At 48.4% G+C, this 16,979-nt stretch overlaps 1 protein-coding gene across 6 annotated transcripts in view; it reads left to right on the forward strand.

Moving 5' to 3' along the window:
* Positions 1-16,691, forward strand: part of LOC135917992 (phospholipase A1-like) — a 66,699-nt gene extending 50,008 nt beyond the window's left edge. For 5 of the 6 annotated variants that reach the window (XM_070525890.1, XM_065451648.1, XM_065451650.1 and 2 more), the window contains 6 exons: positions 2,239-2,339; positions 3,649-3,950; positions 5,693-5,896; positions 9,812-10,061; positions 12,346-12,552; positions 15,762-16,691. In XM_070525890.1, the coding sequence (XP_070381991.1) occupies positions 2,306-2,339; positions 3,649-3,950; positions 5,693-5,896; positions 9,812-10,061; positions 12,346-12,552; positions 15,762-16,171 (1,407 nt within the window). In that variant the 5' untranslated portion in view covers positions 2,239-2,305 and the 3' untranslated portion in view covers positions 16,172-16,691. Of the gene's footprint in view, positions 1-2,238; positions 2,340-2,887; positions 2,956-3,648; positions 3,951-5,692; positions 5,897-9,811; positions 10,062-12,345; positions 12,553-15,761 lie in introns of those variants that run through there. The other variant, XM_070525891.1, reaches the window with a different exon arrangement.
* The last annotated feature ends 288 nt before the right edge of the window (positions 16,692-16,979 follow it).

Genomic DNA, 16,979 nt, shown 5'->3' on the forward strand with positions numbered 1-16,979 from the left:
GCCTGTTACGTCGTCATCCATTTTTTTTGTGCAACTTTATCAACCCGTCGAACTTAACGCACTTGTCACTTATTAACATTGGTAACTTTAGGAGGCATGCTGTAATTTCAGAATTGAAGTCGACCACTACTCAAAGCATGAACATAAACAAAGTTTATGTAGGGTGTTTCGCAAGAGTACGAACTCGAAATGTGCCGCTAAATAAATTTCAGTGTTCCAACTAACAATCTTACGTACTGCCTTTCGAAAGAGTGCGGAAACGTGTTAACTGGAGCAGCAGTGCTTTTCGCTGCTGATTTGAAGTTCAATTGTTTCTTCAAACTGCAGATGGGGGAGGGGGGGGGGGGCAAGGCACCGATTCTGTGGCTGAAGGTTTATGCTTTCACCACTTTCACCACTTTCACCACTGACTTCAACTCTGCCATTACAACACTCCGCTAAAGTAATTAGTATGTTTCAAGTAAATTTTCTTTCGTAGTCGTGTTGTCGATGATCGCACAAATTCTAATGTCTGCCGCTGTTGGAAGCTCGGTCAGTAAATAAGAAAAGAAACATCATTTTGTCTCGAATCCCGAACGTGTAATAACTTGGTACCATGTGTCATTGTAGAAACGCGGGCTACGGCAAACTATATCGAGCACTAAACCTTGCGGAGTTTACCGACGGCCTGTTAAAATGATTTTCCAGAAAAAAATTTTTCTCGTCAAAATTCACAGTGGTGGCGAACATGGGGAATCTCTTGGGATAATCGCGAATCTGTGAACTCAATATGCTCTTTAATGAACCACTTTTGACACTAAGCATGAATCTCTTTTTGCGCATGCTAAAATTACAGAATTCACCTCTGTAAGCGCTCAGGGAGGGGCGTGTCCTCTCAATAGAATTCTAAGACTGTAGCGCAAGTTCTGCCATATCCGGCCCCAAATTGACAGCGATATTCAATTAATACAATTCCGTGTATGGTTTTCCAGTTAAACATGTCCTGACACCCACCGACATCGGTTCCGCAAATCCGACATGTGTCATAAAATAATTGTTTGAAATAAGGAAAAGTTACAAATGGTCAGTGATCGCACACTTCCTGTTGTCCGCCACAAGGATTAACGTACGTGTTGCCAAGAGGATCGTTTTCCGTACTGTGACGTCAACGTGCGCAATTCATGCGCAGGAAAAGAAATTATGGGATTTTACGTGCCAAAACCACTTTCCGATTATGAGACACGCCGTAGGGGAGGACTCCGGAAATTTCGACCAACTGGGGATCTTTAACTTGCACCTAAATCTAAGTACACGGGTGTTTTCGCATTTTGCCTCCATCGAAATGCGGCCGCCATGGCCGGGATTCGATCCCGCGACCTCGTGCTCGGCAGCCCAACACCATAACCACTGAGCAACCACGGCGGGTCATGCGCAGGAGACGTGCCATGTGGTTCGACCTCGATTGGTAGCATTGTAACGGATGAAATTGTTATTTCCTTTACCGTTCCTTCTTTTCCCGTCACCGCACGTTCCAACCTTTTTGCCTTTCGTCTTTCACCACTCATTTTCTCACTGCTCTCTGTCACTTTTCAGTCATTCCTTTTTAACCGTTCATTCCTTCTCTCCCATTCTTCTTTCATTTTTCTCGTGTTTCACTCTTTTTTCGATCCTCCATTCTTTTCTTCACCCTTCATTCATTTTCTACCTTCCTTTCATTCTTTTTTCACCATTTATTATTTCCTTCCCTCCACTGTTTTCCTTCTTTCACCGTTTATTCTGTGTCTTGCTCATTTTACCATTAATTCCTTCCCTTCGTCCCTTTCCTTCTTTCATCGTTTATTCTTTTTCTTCCTCATTTCACTATTCCTTTCGTCTCTTCACTCCTTTCCTTCTGTCGCCGTTTATCCCGCGTCTTCCTTATTTCACAATTAATTAATTCATTCCCTTCCTTCCCTCCTTCTTTCACTCTTTGTTCCGTCTCTTTCCTATTTCATAATTAATTCATTCTTTCCCTTCCTTCCTCGTTTCACCCTTTATTCCTTCTCTTCTTCATTTCACAATTATTTAATTCCTTCCCTTCCTTCCTTGTTTCACCCTTTTGATTGTCTTCTTTGTATTCTTTCTTTGCCATGGCCATGGAATTGCCCCTCGCATTACAATCGCACCCAGCGATACCTTGTCAGCTGAACAATATTCTGTGTTGCGACATTGGCTTTATTGTCAACGCACGTCGTTGGGTTCCTTATTGCTTACTTGCAGGCCTGTTCTACGGGAGCGCTCTTCTCACGTGGTGTTCTAAACGCAGACGCCGACCTACTATACCACCATGAACTTCCTGCCCCTACTGATGACTATGTACGGTATGTAACTTTGGAAACTTACCCGTTTAACGCTGCGTCAAGTTATCGACTGTATGCTGTACATTTTGTTGTTGCATGCGCTTGGTGGTGCGTGGGCCGCAATGGAGGAAATGAAAGGCTTTACTTCTTGCAGTCCTCACCAGGTGCTTACACACCGCATGCAGGAACGCATTTAGGCAGAAAATACGCTTCTTTAAGACAAGACGCTGAGTGGAGGCTTTTGTTTGCGCTTCACTGTTTTCTAAGATCAGCAGGCGTAACTAACCAGCTCTAATCTGAATAGCTTAACCGGGTCAGTCCAGCAGAATCGACGAGATAATGTTCCATCCGCATGCGGGGAAGTTTATTGTACCGAGCTTCAATGACTGTAACGTGCTCCGCTTGTTTCGGTTAGGCGTCATTATTGTCATTGTTGGCGGGGAAGGTTCGTTACTGCACGTTCTGGAAGGGCCCACTCTGCGCATGCTCTGTTCAGCCAGGTGTCGCCTAGCAACGGAGGGGCGCCTCTTTTCATTTTCATTTTGCAGTACGTTCTTTCTTTTTTGATATTTCACCACGATGGCTGACCCGTAGAGTTCCTGCTAAAGGAAGAGGAGCGACTTCGTACGCAGCACGGGTGGGTAGTTAAGTATATGCTGCTTTAGCAGTCGCGGCCCAGCGTTGCGAGGTCGCAGGTTCGAGTCCCGGCAACGGCGGCGCATTTCGGTGGGGGCGAAGTGCAAAAAATGGGCTCGTGTACCGTGCCTTGCACGCACGTTAAAGAACCCCCAGGTGGTCAAAATTATACCTGAGCCCTCCACTAGAGTCTCTCTCATAACCTCGGTGTTGCTTTGGGGCATTAAACCCAATCAATCAATCAATCAATCAATCAATCAATCAATCAATCAATCAATCAATCAATCAATCAATCAATCAATCAATGGTACGTTGGTACTGACTTTTTTATTACGCCATATCCACTTGGAGCTTTTGGAGCTTACACGAAAGTGCATGTTAGCGGTTGGGCGGAGCATAGGCGGAACGGGGTATTCTAGAACACATCTTATGTTGTTATTGCGCAAGCTTGACACGGACAACAGAAGGCACATCTGACACACACAGCGCTGGGAGTCAGATGTGCCTTCTGTTGTCCTTGTCAAGCTTGCGCTATAACAAAATAAGATATGCCGTACCAACAAGCCCCAATTGCTATCCTCATCGACTTCTAGAACACGCTGTACATAAGCTTTCCTCAACTGTCGTTCTCCATTCCGTTCCCGGTGAAGCCTGTTTCCTATAGAAAGATGACTGCGTTGCCGTTGCTCTTCAGGAATGAGTCACCCGGAAGGACACGACTCCGGGGTGACGGCCCGCAGAACCATGCTGAGGTCGGCGCCGCACCACCACGAACTGGGATCGAACTCGGTGCTGGACGACCCGGGGTACATGCACGGCGAGCTGACCAAGGAAGACTTCGCCGACATCGCGCTGTCGGTGAAGCGTCACGAGCACCTGGCGGAGCTCCACTTGGTCATCTTCGAAGTGGCGAGGCCGCTCTCCTTTCCGCAGCTGCCTGGACAATTCGACATGTCCGGAAACCTGAGACACTTCGTGCCCCAGAGTCCGGACAAGGTGAGACCAGGGCATCCGTGATCTGGCGGCCCCTTGTGTACGGAACACGCGGTTCTAGCTTCCCTGGCGCGCCAGCGTCAAATTGAAGCCATGTCAGTGACCCCATGTGCGTGCATTGTGCAATCTACGCTCTCATTCTTCTATTTGATTCTGGCGAGTTGGTTCAATACGACACGAATGCTGCCGCACTGCAGCGCCACTGCGAAATGCTTACACATTTAAGGGTGCTTTCTTGTCGCACTCGTAACAACACCCTTACCGTTAGGGCCTTAAAAAATTTAGAGGCCGACAACAGAGCTCTAACTAGACGTGCGTTGACAAAAACGTAGCTGAATACTATGTAATCATTCTAACAGCCCTGGGCGCACAGAAATATCCGACAGGAGAGTTTCATTCCTTTCCCTGAAATTCTCATGTCGGATAAAAATGTTTACATTTTTACATTGTGTGGTTGGTCAGGCGCACAGATTCTGGAAGGCCAGCTTCTTGCGGCCAGAATTGTATTGGCGTCGAGGACTTACGGAGTCGCCATCTGTCGGAACCGCCTAGCTTGCGTAGTATGAGGGATTACGCGGCACGCTCCTCATAGGTTTGGCTGTCGACGCTCAACAAGAACACCACGCGGGAGCCCTCCTGGACATTTCTGTAAGTACGCTCGAAACGACAGAATTCTACTCTCGAAATAATAAGTTTCGGCAAACAGAAAACACATAATGGTTTACACACGCTATTTCTTTACCGAAAACGTACAGTGAACGCCCACTGTGCTCGGTCGCCGCGATGGAGTCCCCCGAACGAGTTTCTTGCGTGAAAGGCAGGCAATCGCCGATAGCAACCTATGTGAAGCATGTCCTTCTTGTGGGCTGCCTGTGTAACGAAATGGAGCACAACAGAATGAAGCCTCATTGCAGCGATCCCACGGGTTCGCGGCGACCGACTGCGCGTCTGCATGCATGCCCGCGCACAATGTTTGGCTTTCGCTGCGAGCACGTTTTCGCACCGTGCCGTGAGTTTAGGCCGCAGCATATGAGCATAAGACCGTACACAAGCAACCGTTGCTGCGTGGACGCCATCAGACCTGTTCAAAAATAATTTCTTTATAACTATAGGAGTATCGACGCCTACGGCGACTTTTGATATGCCGTCGGGACGATTCAATCTTTTTTTTTCTTTTCTTCTAAATTCTTGAACGTTTCAATAGCATTATTTCTCAAGCTGCGTCGCACCGTATATTTATCGGTCTTCTCAGCGAGCAATTTCGCACTGCTTTTTTATTTCTTAATCAAGTACATTGATGGTCTGGTGGTAACACAAACATGATAATATGTCATGCCTTTTTTTTAATGTGCTTCTTACCACTCCCTTTCCATTCCAGTGAACTTGCCGGTAGCTAGCATTAACCAGTTCATAGACCAGAGCTTCATGACAGAGGATTTCTGTTACATCGCTAGCATCTCGTTATTGCTTGGCTTCAATCCTGCAATGAGGCATGTGCCCTCGATCGAGTGATAAATTACTATGTTAATTGTGTATAACATTGTTGCAATTTGTCGTGCAACTAGTGTCCGTGTCTTCTCTCAATGCAACTGATTTGATGTTCAATTAGTGTTTAGAAAATATCACCTTAGCAGGAGGCGCAACTGACACGACACGCGTTTGCTTTAATGAAACCAAACTGAATTAGGCCTAACCGAATGCCACCGAAAACTACTCAGAGCCATTCGTTTCGTTATCCTTGCCAGGTGAAGCCCCAGTTCTTGCTGTATTCGAACAAGGCCTCGCATCCCGGCAAGTTCGTCTTCGAGACGGGCTTGGATCCGGAAGGCTTCAAGAAGATGGCGCCACTGATTGATCCCGGACAGAAGTTTTACATCATCGTGCACGGCTTTCTGAGCAGCGCCAAGACGGAGTGGATGCAGGACATGAAGGAACAGATACTGGACAAGGTATAACACAAGTACCTCGTGCGCGCTTCACTGTATATAAGGAAAAGGGATGCTCACAGCTTCTTTAAAGTTTGTCTTCTTTTTTTTGTCTCGATGAACTTTCATCATCTTTTATTGCGAAAGCAATACTGCTCGCACTTTCGGCCCATCGGTGGTCGTGGCGCCTCCTTACACAGCTGCGCGTCACGTGACCGTGTGACGTCACGCCAGACCGAGAGACGGGGCCCCAGCTCGCGGCATCGATGATGGAGTCTTGATGATGATGGAGATGATGGAGATGATGATCGATGATGGAGTCTTGATGAGTCTTGCGCGCCGCTGCTGCGGCGCTACCGAGAGAGGGCGCTCGCTGGTGTGACGTCACGCTAGGAGGATAAATGGGGCTGCAGCTCGGCTCCTCGCAGTGGTCGGCGCGCTGCCTTGCGCTATGTCGGATGATGTATAGCCATAAGTTTAACAAAGGGCAACCATGTCCACACCATCAGCCGAACCAAGGCGCAGCCAAGGGTATTGCTTTCGCAATCTTCCAGGCTTAACCAAGCTAAGCCAATTTCAGCCAATTTTTTTCAGTGGGTAACTAGTTGCATCGAGCTTACCGCTCCTTTCTTTGTTTTTGGGAAACATATGGTTCACTAATATTGTGGATGCTTAAACCTGCTGTCTGACTGCAAACTCTGCTGTTCAACGCTGTACTTACAATACAGAGAAAGAAAAAGAAAGCTTTCCAGGGAGAGCGTATAACAGGGGCATGGTGCCATATGGCGGATTAACTATACAGGGCCGGAGAGTGTATCACTAGAGTGCATTTGATAGTTATAGCATAAATGGCACGAAACTTTATTTGTGCCATTATGCGGGTACTGAACTTTAACGAACAATACACAAAAAAGGTTGGCAAGATAAAAACGACCCCGCGTTACTATTAGTGAACTATCCCAGTGCACCACAATGGCCGCAGCGCCAAGACTGCTAGGACCCGGGTCAAGGTTCCCCTGATCCATGCTTGCATTTCCGTCTGCGGAAATGACAATTCCGATAGCAACTATAGGGACACTTCGAGCGAATTTTTGCCGTCTGCTTCCCCGTGAGGTTGCATATATATTCAGGCATATGCTTGCTGTGCGCCATTCCATGGCATATACCACGTAACATGCGGTATACGCGGGCTGTATTGCCAAACCATCCTATCACTGAAGTTGCTCGTAGTAGGTGTTGAATTCTTGAAAAAATCATTCCTCAGGATTTTGAGAACGGCAGCCCACGAACTAGCGTCATGAAACAAAACATCGACATCGCATGACCTTTATCTTACACCTTTTCAGACTTAAATATTAAATGTGCGAAACAATACTAGAGCTCAAGCCTGAAAAATTATGTAATTTTATTGATGTGCCTGTGCACTACCTCCGGGATCAATCCAGGGAGGAGGTTTTAAACATACGCGACACGGAAAAGTGGTGGTGAAGTCGTTAAGAAAGACAATGGCTTTAATTAATAAACGTAAATGAAATTCTCCGATGGCAGGGTTCAAACAGAGGACTCCTAGCACAACAGCACGTTTTTACTTAGCTTGCGTTTACTTCAATTCATACGGCCACTAAAAAAGCTACGAGTCTTGCACTTCGTATATTATTGCAACATGTTGCAGTTATTGCTTCGCCCTTATGGCAAACTTGTATTTTTTTTGTGTGTGTGTTCAAAAGCTGGTAGCACGTTTTAATGCGTAAGCGTTCTTGGGCGAGTACCCCAGCAAAATTGGTCCGTCACGCGAAAAAATGCGGCGAAATGCCTTCTATCTGCGCAAAAATGCGTAATTTGCGAAGTTAAGGCGTTAATGTCTTAACTTTGGAATTGGCCAACTTGAAATTTAGGCATCGGCCGACTTGAAATTCGAGGGTGGGCCAAATTGAAATTTGGGGGTGGGCCAACTGAAATTCGAGCGTATACTTGGGATTATACATGGGATTGTCTAATTCTCGTGCTCGTGGAATCAGATGTTCTTGCGGCATTATTTGTGCGCTTTATTATTCTGAAATTTCAACAGGTGTAACTTTTCTAGACACGAAGGCAGTAAGTACCTGCGCACATGCATAACCATTGCGAATGTTTGCATTTATAAAGGAAGCACTTTGTTGAAAAAATGATAAATTTGGCTACGTAGTTTGAAGCTGGAGGGACAGAAGTTTAGGCAAATCCGTGTACTTACCGTCGTTCCCACACTGACTGAACCTGCCATGCCTGTAGCTCCCTTAGGCACAAGCGCGGGAGTTTCCTCTGTTGTAAGAAACTCTGTGTCTAAAACCACTGAACAACATATTCTTGCGACCTTGTCGTTCTGTCCATCGACACCCTGTCACCATTTTCGAAGTCGACGGCGTCAGGGCAGCCCAGCTAAATGACGACCACGACAGAGCTACCACGATCACTGCTAACCGTGCCTCTCTGCCGAACCGCTGCCCGTGCTTCAACTATACCTCCGTCATTAAGCACGTCCCTTGAAACTGCAAGGACCATCACCCGCTCCCTGACTAACGCGTAAGGATGGCGCAGTCCGACAGGGCATACACGAGACACCCCGGACCCTAGTCGCTCCAAGGAGGTGCTACTCCCCCCGTCCGATTTGGCCAGCCAATGTGGCGTTTCAGGGAGAAGCTGCGACTAAAGTTTATTTGCAGCAAACAACATACATAAAAGAAGCGAGGAACGTGCGCTGACCGCACCCCGCATACGTGGAAAGGAACATCCCAGACATCTTGCGTTTCCTGAGCACAATCGAATCACAGCAGATTCGCAAGGAACTTTTTTCATTGCTGCGCACGATTAGAGATATACCTTCGGCCGTCCCGTCCTAATGGCGCGTCCAGACTGACACCGAACCCGGCGATATGAACCAAGTACGTCCGGCAACACGCTCGCTTAAAACTACAACCTGACAGGAGTTCTGATACACCTCTCACCTTCCGAAATAAGCCCCCTCTGCCCACTTATTCGACAGGACAGTGCCCGCTGAAAGTATGCTCTTAATGCGATTAATATTCTTAGGACATTTTACGCACTTTCAGGTCTTTGTTTATCTTTACGCCTGTCAGTATGTCTGCCTGTCTACGTCTTCAATCGTTTTCCCGCCAACTTAGGCCATTGCGTATATACAATAAGTTGAGCATTGGGCTGCTTTGCGCAGGGTACCCGATTCGAAACCAACCGCCGAACCAATACGGGTCATTGGGCATGTGCCACTAAGAGATCATGCCGCTCCTCAATGAGAAAATATAAGTTAAAATTTATCCGCTGCAGGGTGGAATGGAACCCACGTGATTCAGGCGATGTCGTCCGAATATATATTCACGCACGCACCACGCGCGGATTTCGCGCAGGCGGCGCCAGATGGCGTGCGTTGCCCAGAGGGAATAAAGCCCCTTAAACTTCGTAAAGTACTGCCACGCTTTGAAGAATGCCGCCTCCTCCTCACGCGCTGTGGCCGAGGCCGACGCCGCGTCGCTATTGGCCTAATAGCATCACGTGGGCCCTCGCGCCGTGCATCAGCGCCATTTTTGCTCGGGAAGCGTCTACCGAGTGGCGAGGAGCGCATGTGGGCGCCGTTGCTACGCTCGAGCAGTGTAGGCGGCGCCACGGTCGTGGAGGGAGCGTGAAAGAGAGGAGAAACGAGGAGTATAGTGAAGGCGGAGGAGGAGAGTGTCACTACTTTACGAAGTTCAAGGGGTTTTAAGAGGGAAACGCGAGGGAGGATGCCGGCTCAATATACGCCTCTTACGTGACGCGTGTCCGCGGTTGCAATGCTGTGTGTCGTCACACTGATTCGGTGCTAATCGCATTAACGTCGACGTTCATTGTGAGACTGCTTCCGCCGTTTCTCTTTTTCACGCCGCTCTCACAACCGCGTGGTGGCGCTCGCAGGAGAACGCGTCCGTGGTCCTTGTGGACTGGAGCCACGGTTGCGGCTCCATTCTGGGCTACAGCACGGCGGCGGCTAACACCCGCGTAGTGGCCCGTTCGCTGGCGCTGCTGGTCAAGACGCTGGCGGACGCCGGCGCGGTGAAGCCCGAGCACGTCCACTACATCGGCCACAGCCTAGGCGCCCAGACGGGAGGCTTCTTCGGCAAGGACGTCAAGCAGCTCACGGGAAAAGTCGTCGGACGCATCACCGGTGAGGCGGGGGCGTGTGATCTGTGTCGCTGGACAAGAGAAAAATGCAGAGGTTGTCCAAGCCACGCGAAAGATGAACAAAGAATCATGCCCTTTAGACTTTCGTCCAAAATATTCGTTTAAATCTCTTGTTGTGCTTCGTTAATTTCGTGGCAGTAGGTTCACGATTGGTGGAGAAAAGTGTCATTTTCATTTCTTTTTAAATTTCGCGCGGACACGTTAGCGCTGGTACGCCTAAGAGTGATGTTATGGATTTCAAAGTAAAAAATAATTTATATCCCTGACGTCGGTGTTAAGTACCGACATGGATTAACGGCGACAGTATAAAAAAATAGTCTTTGATCTTCATTTTAACCTTCAACCTGCTACCAGTGCTGACGTTTTAGCGAAGTTGTTGCTAGATTTAACGAGCTTATTATATGTTTAGCGACATCATTTTTTTTACGACCAGCGACATATTAAGCGACCTGACAAAACAGTTGGCGACCTTTTAGCGATTTCGAAGGTGGGAAAGTTGCTTAGAAAAAAGAATTCTAGAACGCACATTACTGTTGAAAAGCTGCATGCGGACACTCTTTGGCCTAATGCTTTGCGAACATGTGTAAAGAATGGTTGCCTTCGGAGGATCCACAGCGCGCTCATAAAATGAATGGTTTTAACGCGACAGCGTTAAGGAGCTCGTGTCGCAGAAAAGCCGGTGTCGTCGGTGTCGGTGTCGGCGGCGTTGGCCGTGAGCGATAAATCCCAGCAGGTGCTTCATGAATAAAATAAACAACTTGCAAGATGGGCTGGGTGGGAATGGTTTTTTAAATGCGTCGGCTTTAGAATGGTCGTGCTAACGAAAACCCGTCTCTGGACCTGCGTCACCTGTTTATGCTAAAGGAGGGGAGAGGAGTGGAAAGGAGGCCGACGCAGCCAGAAGGGGAGAAGGCAGCTCGTGGAGGCGGCGCGTGCTGGCGCGTGCAGCGTGCGGGTGTAGTGCCTAGAATATACACTGCCTAGTATATTAGTGCCTAGAATAGTGCCTAGTATATTCTAGGCACTATAGTGCGGGAATGCGGCCCCGGGCCCGCTCGGTCGTCAGCAAATGCACTTCGTTTGTGTTCTGTGTGCTTCATAATTAAAATTCATGATGTACACCGCGCCGTGTACGCTGGAAAACGAACATTAATGCACTGCTGTTGCATGAATCCCATTGATCGCCCCAACGTCTCTTTTCTATTATTTGCGAAACCAATTTGAATGAGTCCTCACGGTCCAGGCTGCGCACTTCCAGTGAATAAGTTCGATCGGGGGACATTTACAAATTTTACTTTCTCATCTAGAGCCCAGCAGGTGAATAATAATGTAGATCGAGTGTAGAGAGGCGTATACATAGGAGTGGTTGGGCTCCATCCCACGAGCCTGAACACACTGCTTCCTTATCACATGGGTTTTGGGCAGATAAGTAACTACGAAGAGCCTTCAGGTAGACAAAGTGGAAGCGTGGTGTTTGACCTGCATAAAGATCGCGTAGTATCCATCGCCATGTTAACATGCTACCTTGTGCGTCATGAACGACATTGCTATCCTTACAGAGGCACCGAGAACTACTGTATTACCGGGGTAATGTGGACCAGGTGCCTTTGCGTGCTATAGGAAAATCAGATTGCGTGTGTTCCTTCGAATCGCGCTGCACTTGGAACCTCGCAATCTGAGGGCAAATACGAATTTCAGCTGTGATCGTCCGTTGTTACGCAAGTCTAATTGTAGAGTTGAAGGCCACTGCACAGAGCTGGTAAAATCACCGTTTATTGCACACTCACACGGACTGTAGACAAACGTGAGCCGTTTGGGTAAATATTTACGCCGTAGTAGTGGACATTATATTGTTCGAAAAAAAAAAACGACCCGGCCACCTAAAATTTACGAAAATGCTTTACCGACTTTGCAGCAAGATATAACGGAAAGTTGGCAACTTTTTTTGTCTCACTTTAGCGACACGATTACAAACAATTATAGGAACACCGCGGGCTACCACACAGCAATGAATGAAAACAGTTTCTAAATAACGCTTTTTCAGTCTGTACTGATTTAGCTTTATTCTTTGGTGTCCTTTTGTAGAGCGAGTGTAACCCGCCGTGGTTGCTCAGTGGCTATGGTGTTAGGCTGCTGAGCACGAGGTCGCGGGATCGAATCCCGGCCACGGCGGCCTCATTTCGATGGGGGCGAAATGCGAAAACACCCGTGTACTTAGATTTAGGTGCACGTTAAAGAACCTAATTGCGCCCACTATGCACACGCAGGTCTCGACCCCGCGGGACCGCTATTCGAGTCATACGGCGTCCATCTGACAAAAGACGACGCCGTCTTCGTGGATGTGCTGCACACGAGCATCGGCAGCGGGTGGACGGACATAGTCCAGGGCCGGCTCGGAATGAGCACCAGTTGCGGTCACGTGGACTTCTACCCCAACGGCGGCAGGGAGCAACCGGGCTGCTGGAGATTTACCTGTGAGTGCGCAGACTTGCCCGGCGGCCCTATAGTCAGAGCAGAGCGTTGGCTCGGGCTAGTTGGTAATCCATGCTTCCATCGCCATAGTCAATAGTCAATAGGTCGTCAGTCTGTCAACGCGAAATCTTGAGAAGTCCTGAAAAAAGCGATGAGCGCCTGCAAGTCTCGTCAGCTACGCTATGAAAGCTCGGTTCCGCCTGACTCGACATTCTCGACTTTCTTATTTTTTTTTATTGCAATAGCAATTAAGTGGTCACTCCAGGCGAATTTCCGCCATTGTCGTTGGCGTCGCTGTGATGTTTCGTATGAAGTCCAAGTGAGATAAAATCGCCGGCGCGCACCGTATGTTGTAAGTGCGAGGGGAAACTATGCGAGAGTGAGCCTAGAAGTGTGGATGCGTGTTAGTGCGTTGGCACCTTCTCGCGCGCCCAAGGAAAGAAAGTTGGTAGGGTAGGAAAGCGGGGAGATCTTCGCGTGTAAGGAGTGGAAGGAGAGAGGTAGGGGTCAGGGTAGCGCACGTCTCCGATTCTACTCCGGCTGTGCATGGGGCGGCTGGTGCGGCCGCGCGCATCTTGACGGTAATCTGCGGGGGTCGGTGCTGAGCCGTGGTCCCGCAAGGATTGCAGAAGATAGTGCCAGCCTTTCCTCCTTCCGCCTTTGCAAGAACCACCTTCTCTGCGGGGGTTCGAAGCCTAGCCGACACGAGATGGCTGATGGCTTCGTGTGCTCTGAGTTCTCGCGCGCCTGGTTCGCGCTGAAGCGAGGGTCTGCACTCATGGGAATGCGCTCGCCACTGCTGCCGCTCTTCATCAGCCAGCGCTGTGACGGCGAGTGCTCGCTGTCATCGAGCGAGGTGTGTTCACGCTTGCCTAAGCGCGCGTGACACCGTGCTTGTTCATTTCATTAGTAAGCGAATGTTTACAGCAGTTTATCCAGCTAATAAAGCTACTAACATTACTGCCACATAGCTAGCTGTCTATCAGTTTCCTATCGCAACCAGTCGTTCGCCTTTCGGTCGAATCTGCGACTATTTCTCCGTTAACTGAAGGTTGTGGTCTTCGAAACCCTAGGAAAATACTGTTTCCAGTTTGGATTTCGCTTCCCAGTAGATGCACATGCCTTTACATCATGACCCAGAAGGCGTTGACGTAGGAGCAGGGCATATCTCTACGTTTTGACACTCGCTCTGGCTCACTCGGTGGTCTGCTATGCTGCTGCATCGAGCCGCCCAAATGAGCAGCGGCATAGCAGACGGCCGAGCAAGCCGGAACGAGTACCAAGACGTCGATAAGTATCCTTCTTCCACGTGGGCGCCTTCTGTGTCATGATGTAACGACATATACATCATCTGGGAAGCGAACGCGAAACCATTTCGCTTAGGGAGCTCTGAGACTTGCCAGTATTTCTGCTGGGTTTTCAAGGTCTAGGGCATTACCTGAAACATCGTTAAGTAGGGAGTGCCATGCCAATACTTTCGGAGCATTTCATCTCCCCGAAATCAGACGAAATATTATCGAGACGTCGCGCGAAAGGCCATTTTGCGGTATAGCAACGTGGCTCGAAGTTTGAGTGCAATTAAATGAGCACGGGAAGTCCAAATGGTGGCGTCTGTTGTATAGTCATGGTTTCGAACTATTACATGCGCGCATTTAGAGTCTTGTCATTGCACGAAACATCGACACACTGAATGGTATTAGCATGCGACGCATAATAATTAGGAAAGCACAGCTTCGACGGTGGCTTTAAATTGTTACACGCAATTCCCGAATTCTGAAGAAGGTGCTCAGCAGGACGACGAAGAGGACCATCGAAAGAGCTCGTTCGTGGTTTGTGGTTATTCTGCCATCTTGGCTGTAACTTCTCTGTATGTATCTTGTAGATATAATTTGGCCTAATTTTTATCTACGTCACATTGCTGGTCGGAGCCCCGTCTCGGCGCTTAGACAATAATAGTCCAGGGTATGTGAATTTAAGCCCCGCACCTTTAAGTGTAGCTTGGCTCAGGATTGGGCATTACAATTTGCGGATGATTAACAGCACAGTGCATTATTAAGTAACGGCAGGAGGCGCTGTTCGCGGTGCGCTTTACGGTGCACGAGACAGCCATAAATTTGAATCAGAGGTAAGAAGCGAAAGACATTCGAGATACGAAAGGAGGAATGAGAAAATCGCTTCTGCAAACCAACTTATTTGCGCGGCTTATAATCTTTTCTCCGAATGTTTTCTGTATATGGTACCGCGCAAAACAGCGCATGCAATCCTCATTTTGGTAAAAAAAAATTTAAATTGTGAGGTTTGACGTGCCTAGTGGGTTTTGAGGGACGCCGTTGTGGTGAGGGGGGCCGTGGACTATTTTGACCCCCTGTGGTTCGTGTACGGTGCACTGTGCAAAAATGTTCGGTACAGTGCAGCGTGTACAGTGCATTGCAAAAGTGCTCTGTACACAAACGCTCTTGCATTCCGCCTCTGCCTTTAATTTTTGTACCTTGTCTAGCCTATCGAGCGTGTTCTGAAGTTAAGGGTGGCTTTTTTTTTTGGCATTGTAGGAGGAGGGTAATTTCCTAATACGGCTCGACTCGTTATGTAAGCATGGCTCCAGTTACAGATATGTGGAAGATGGGTGCAGATCAAGGAGGATATATAAAATTTGTTTTATATATCCTCCTTGGTGCAGATATGTGGAACACTGGTTCCCGCATAACGGTGGATATTTCACTGGAACATAGTTCCACATGTATGTTGGTATCTGAATATAAGAAGTTAAAACAGAGTGAATGCCGTTCCACATATTTCATGATTTTACGCTGAACGCTGTTCAATTTGAGTGGAAAATATTCGAAAAAAAAATTTCCCTTACAGCTGGAACATAAGTGGAACGACAATAAAAGTGTTCTTGTGCGGCACTTTAAACATCCTTAAGAACACCACCTTTACAGTGATTGCGCGTTTTTCTTTCACTCCCCTTTCCCGCTTCCCCAGTGCAGGGTAGCCTACCGGGCTCAGCCTGGTTAAGCTAACCTAACCTAACCTCACCTTACCTTACCTTACCTTACCTTACCTTACCTACCTTTACCTTATGGCTTCTCTTTCTCTCTCTCTGATGCAGCTTCCCCAGTGCAGGGTAGCCTACCGGGCTCAGCCTTGTTAACCTCTCTATACCTTTACCTTATGGCTTATCTCTCTCTCTCTCTCTATCTCTCTGATGCAGCCTGCTCGCACTCGAAGTCGACCGAGTTCTACGCCGAGTCGGTGCGCAAGTGCGACTTCCCGACTCGCTTGTGCAAGAGCTACGAAGAGTTCGTGGACGGGAAGTGCGTGCCCAGCTGCGAGGACGGCCGCACCTGCGGTCACATGGGCCATCCGGCCAGACTGCCGCAGGCCGGCGACCACTTCACGAAGACCACCAAGGAGCAGTGCCCGCCCAGGGGCATCGGCTTCAACCTGCAAGTTGCTACCGTGCTTCGGAGAATGGACCCGGACGAGATGCTGCTGAATTCGCTGGGACGTTCGGCGCAGATCCTGCTCAAACATGCCACGCCCGAAGAACGCCGGGAACTCCTGGACGCGCTCAGGAAGGAGCTGGACGAGCGAACCAGTCACGGGTCCGCGCGAAATTAATGAGCGACCGTTGGACTGACCACTGGACTCTAGCGCTGGTCTTAGCATGGGCTTACATTGTGTTCTACTGTTGGCTATACTGTTGTGTGAACATTACCGCGCGTTTGTGCTTTATAAAGTAAGGAAGTTGGGGAATTCGATGCAAAAGTTAATCCCGAAATGCCGCACCTGGCGCCATCGGCGTTACCATGACGCCACGACAGATGAGCATTTGGCGTCGTTTTGTAGCAATAATGCTATATGTTGAGCCATGAAATTCCACAGAAATTTATCACGAGGACACAAAGCGCTGCCCTGTGTATAGTTCAATAGACATGGCTTCATTTTCGAATTATGTAAACGTTTTCTGTATTTGTATATACATTTCCGTTTTCGCCGCTTCACTCGACGACACGGGGTAAAACAGGCGGGGTGCAGTGGAGACTAACAGTTGCCGTTCATCCACCCGTTGATCTCTTTCCAACAAGGGACTACACATTTAGCCGCTGATATTTGCACACGACACGCATACTCCTGCAGTTAGTCGGTTGTGGGATGAAAACGCCCTATTTAGGACTAACTGTGTAGTTACGCTCGTTTTCTCCGGCACTTACCTTACAGTGCAGGTATGCGATGATCTTGTTCACATAAAAACTGTGCGTGTTTCATTTAGGTGGACTCACTTGTGGTAGCACGAATGGAACGAACCTGCCCATCGTGACATTATGGCGCATAAACGTTGTGGACACAGAAACCGAAAGTGGTTCTTAGAAACGAATATTGTAGTAAATTATTAAAAAAATATATGCTACCTTTTTACGACGAAGCT

Source organism: Dermacentor albipictus, chromosome 9, assembly GCF_038994185.2.
Source record: "Dermacentor albipictus isolate Rhodes 1998 colony chromosome 9, USDA_Dalb.pri_finalv2, whole genome shotgun sequence".
Classification (NCBI taxonomy): Eukaryota; Metazoa; Arthropoda; class Arachnida; order Ixodida; family Ixodidae; genus Dermacentor; species Dermacentor albipictus.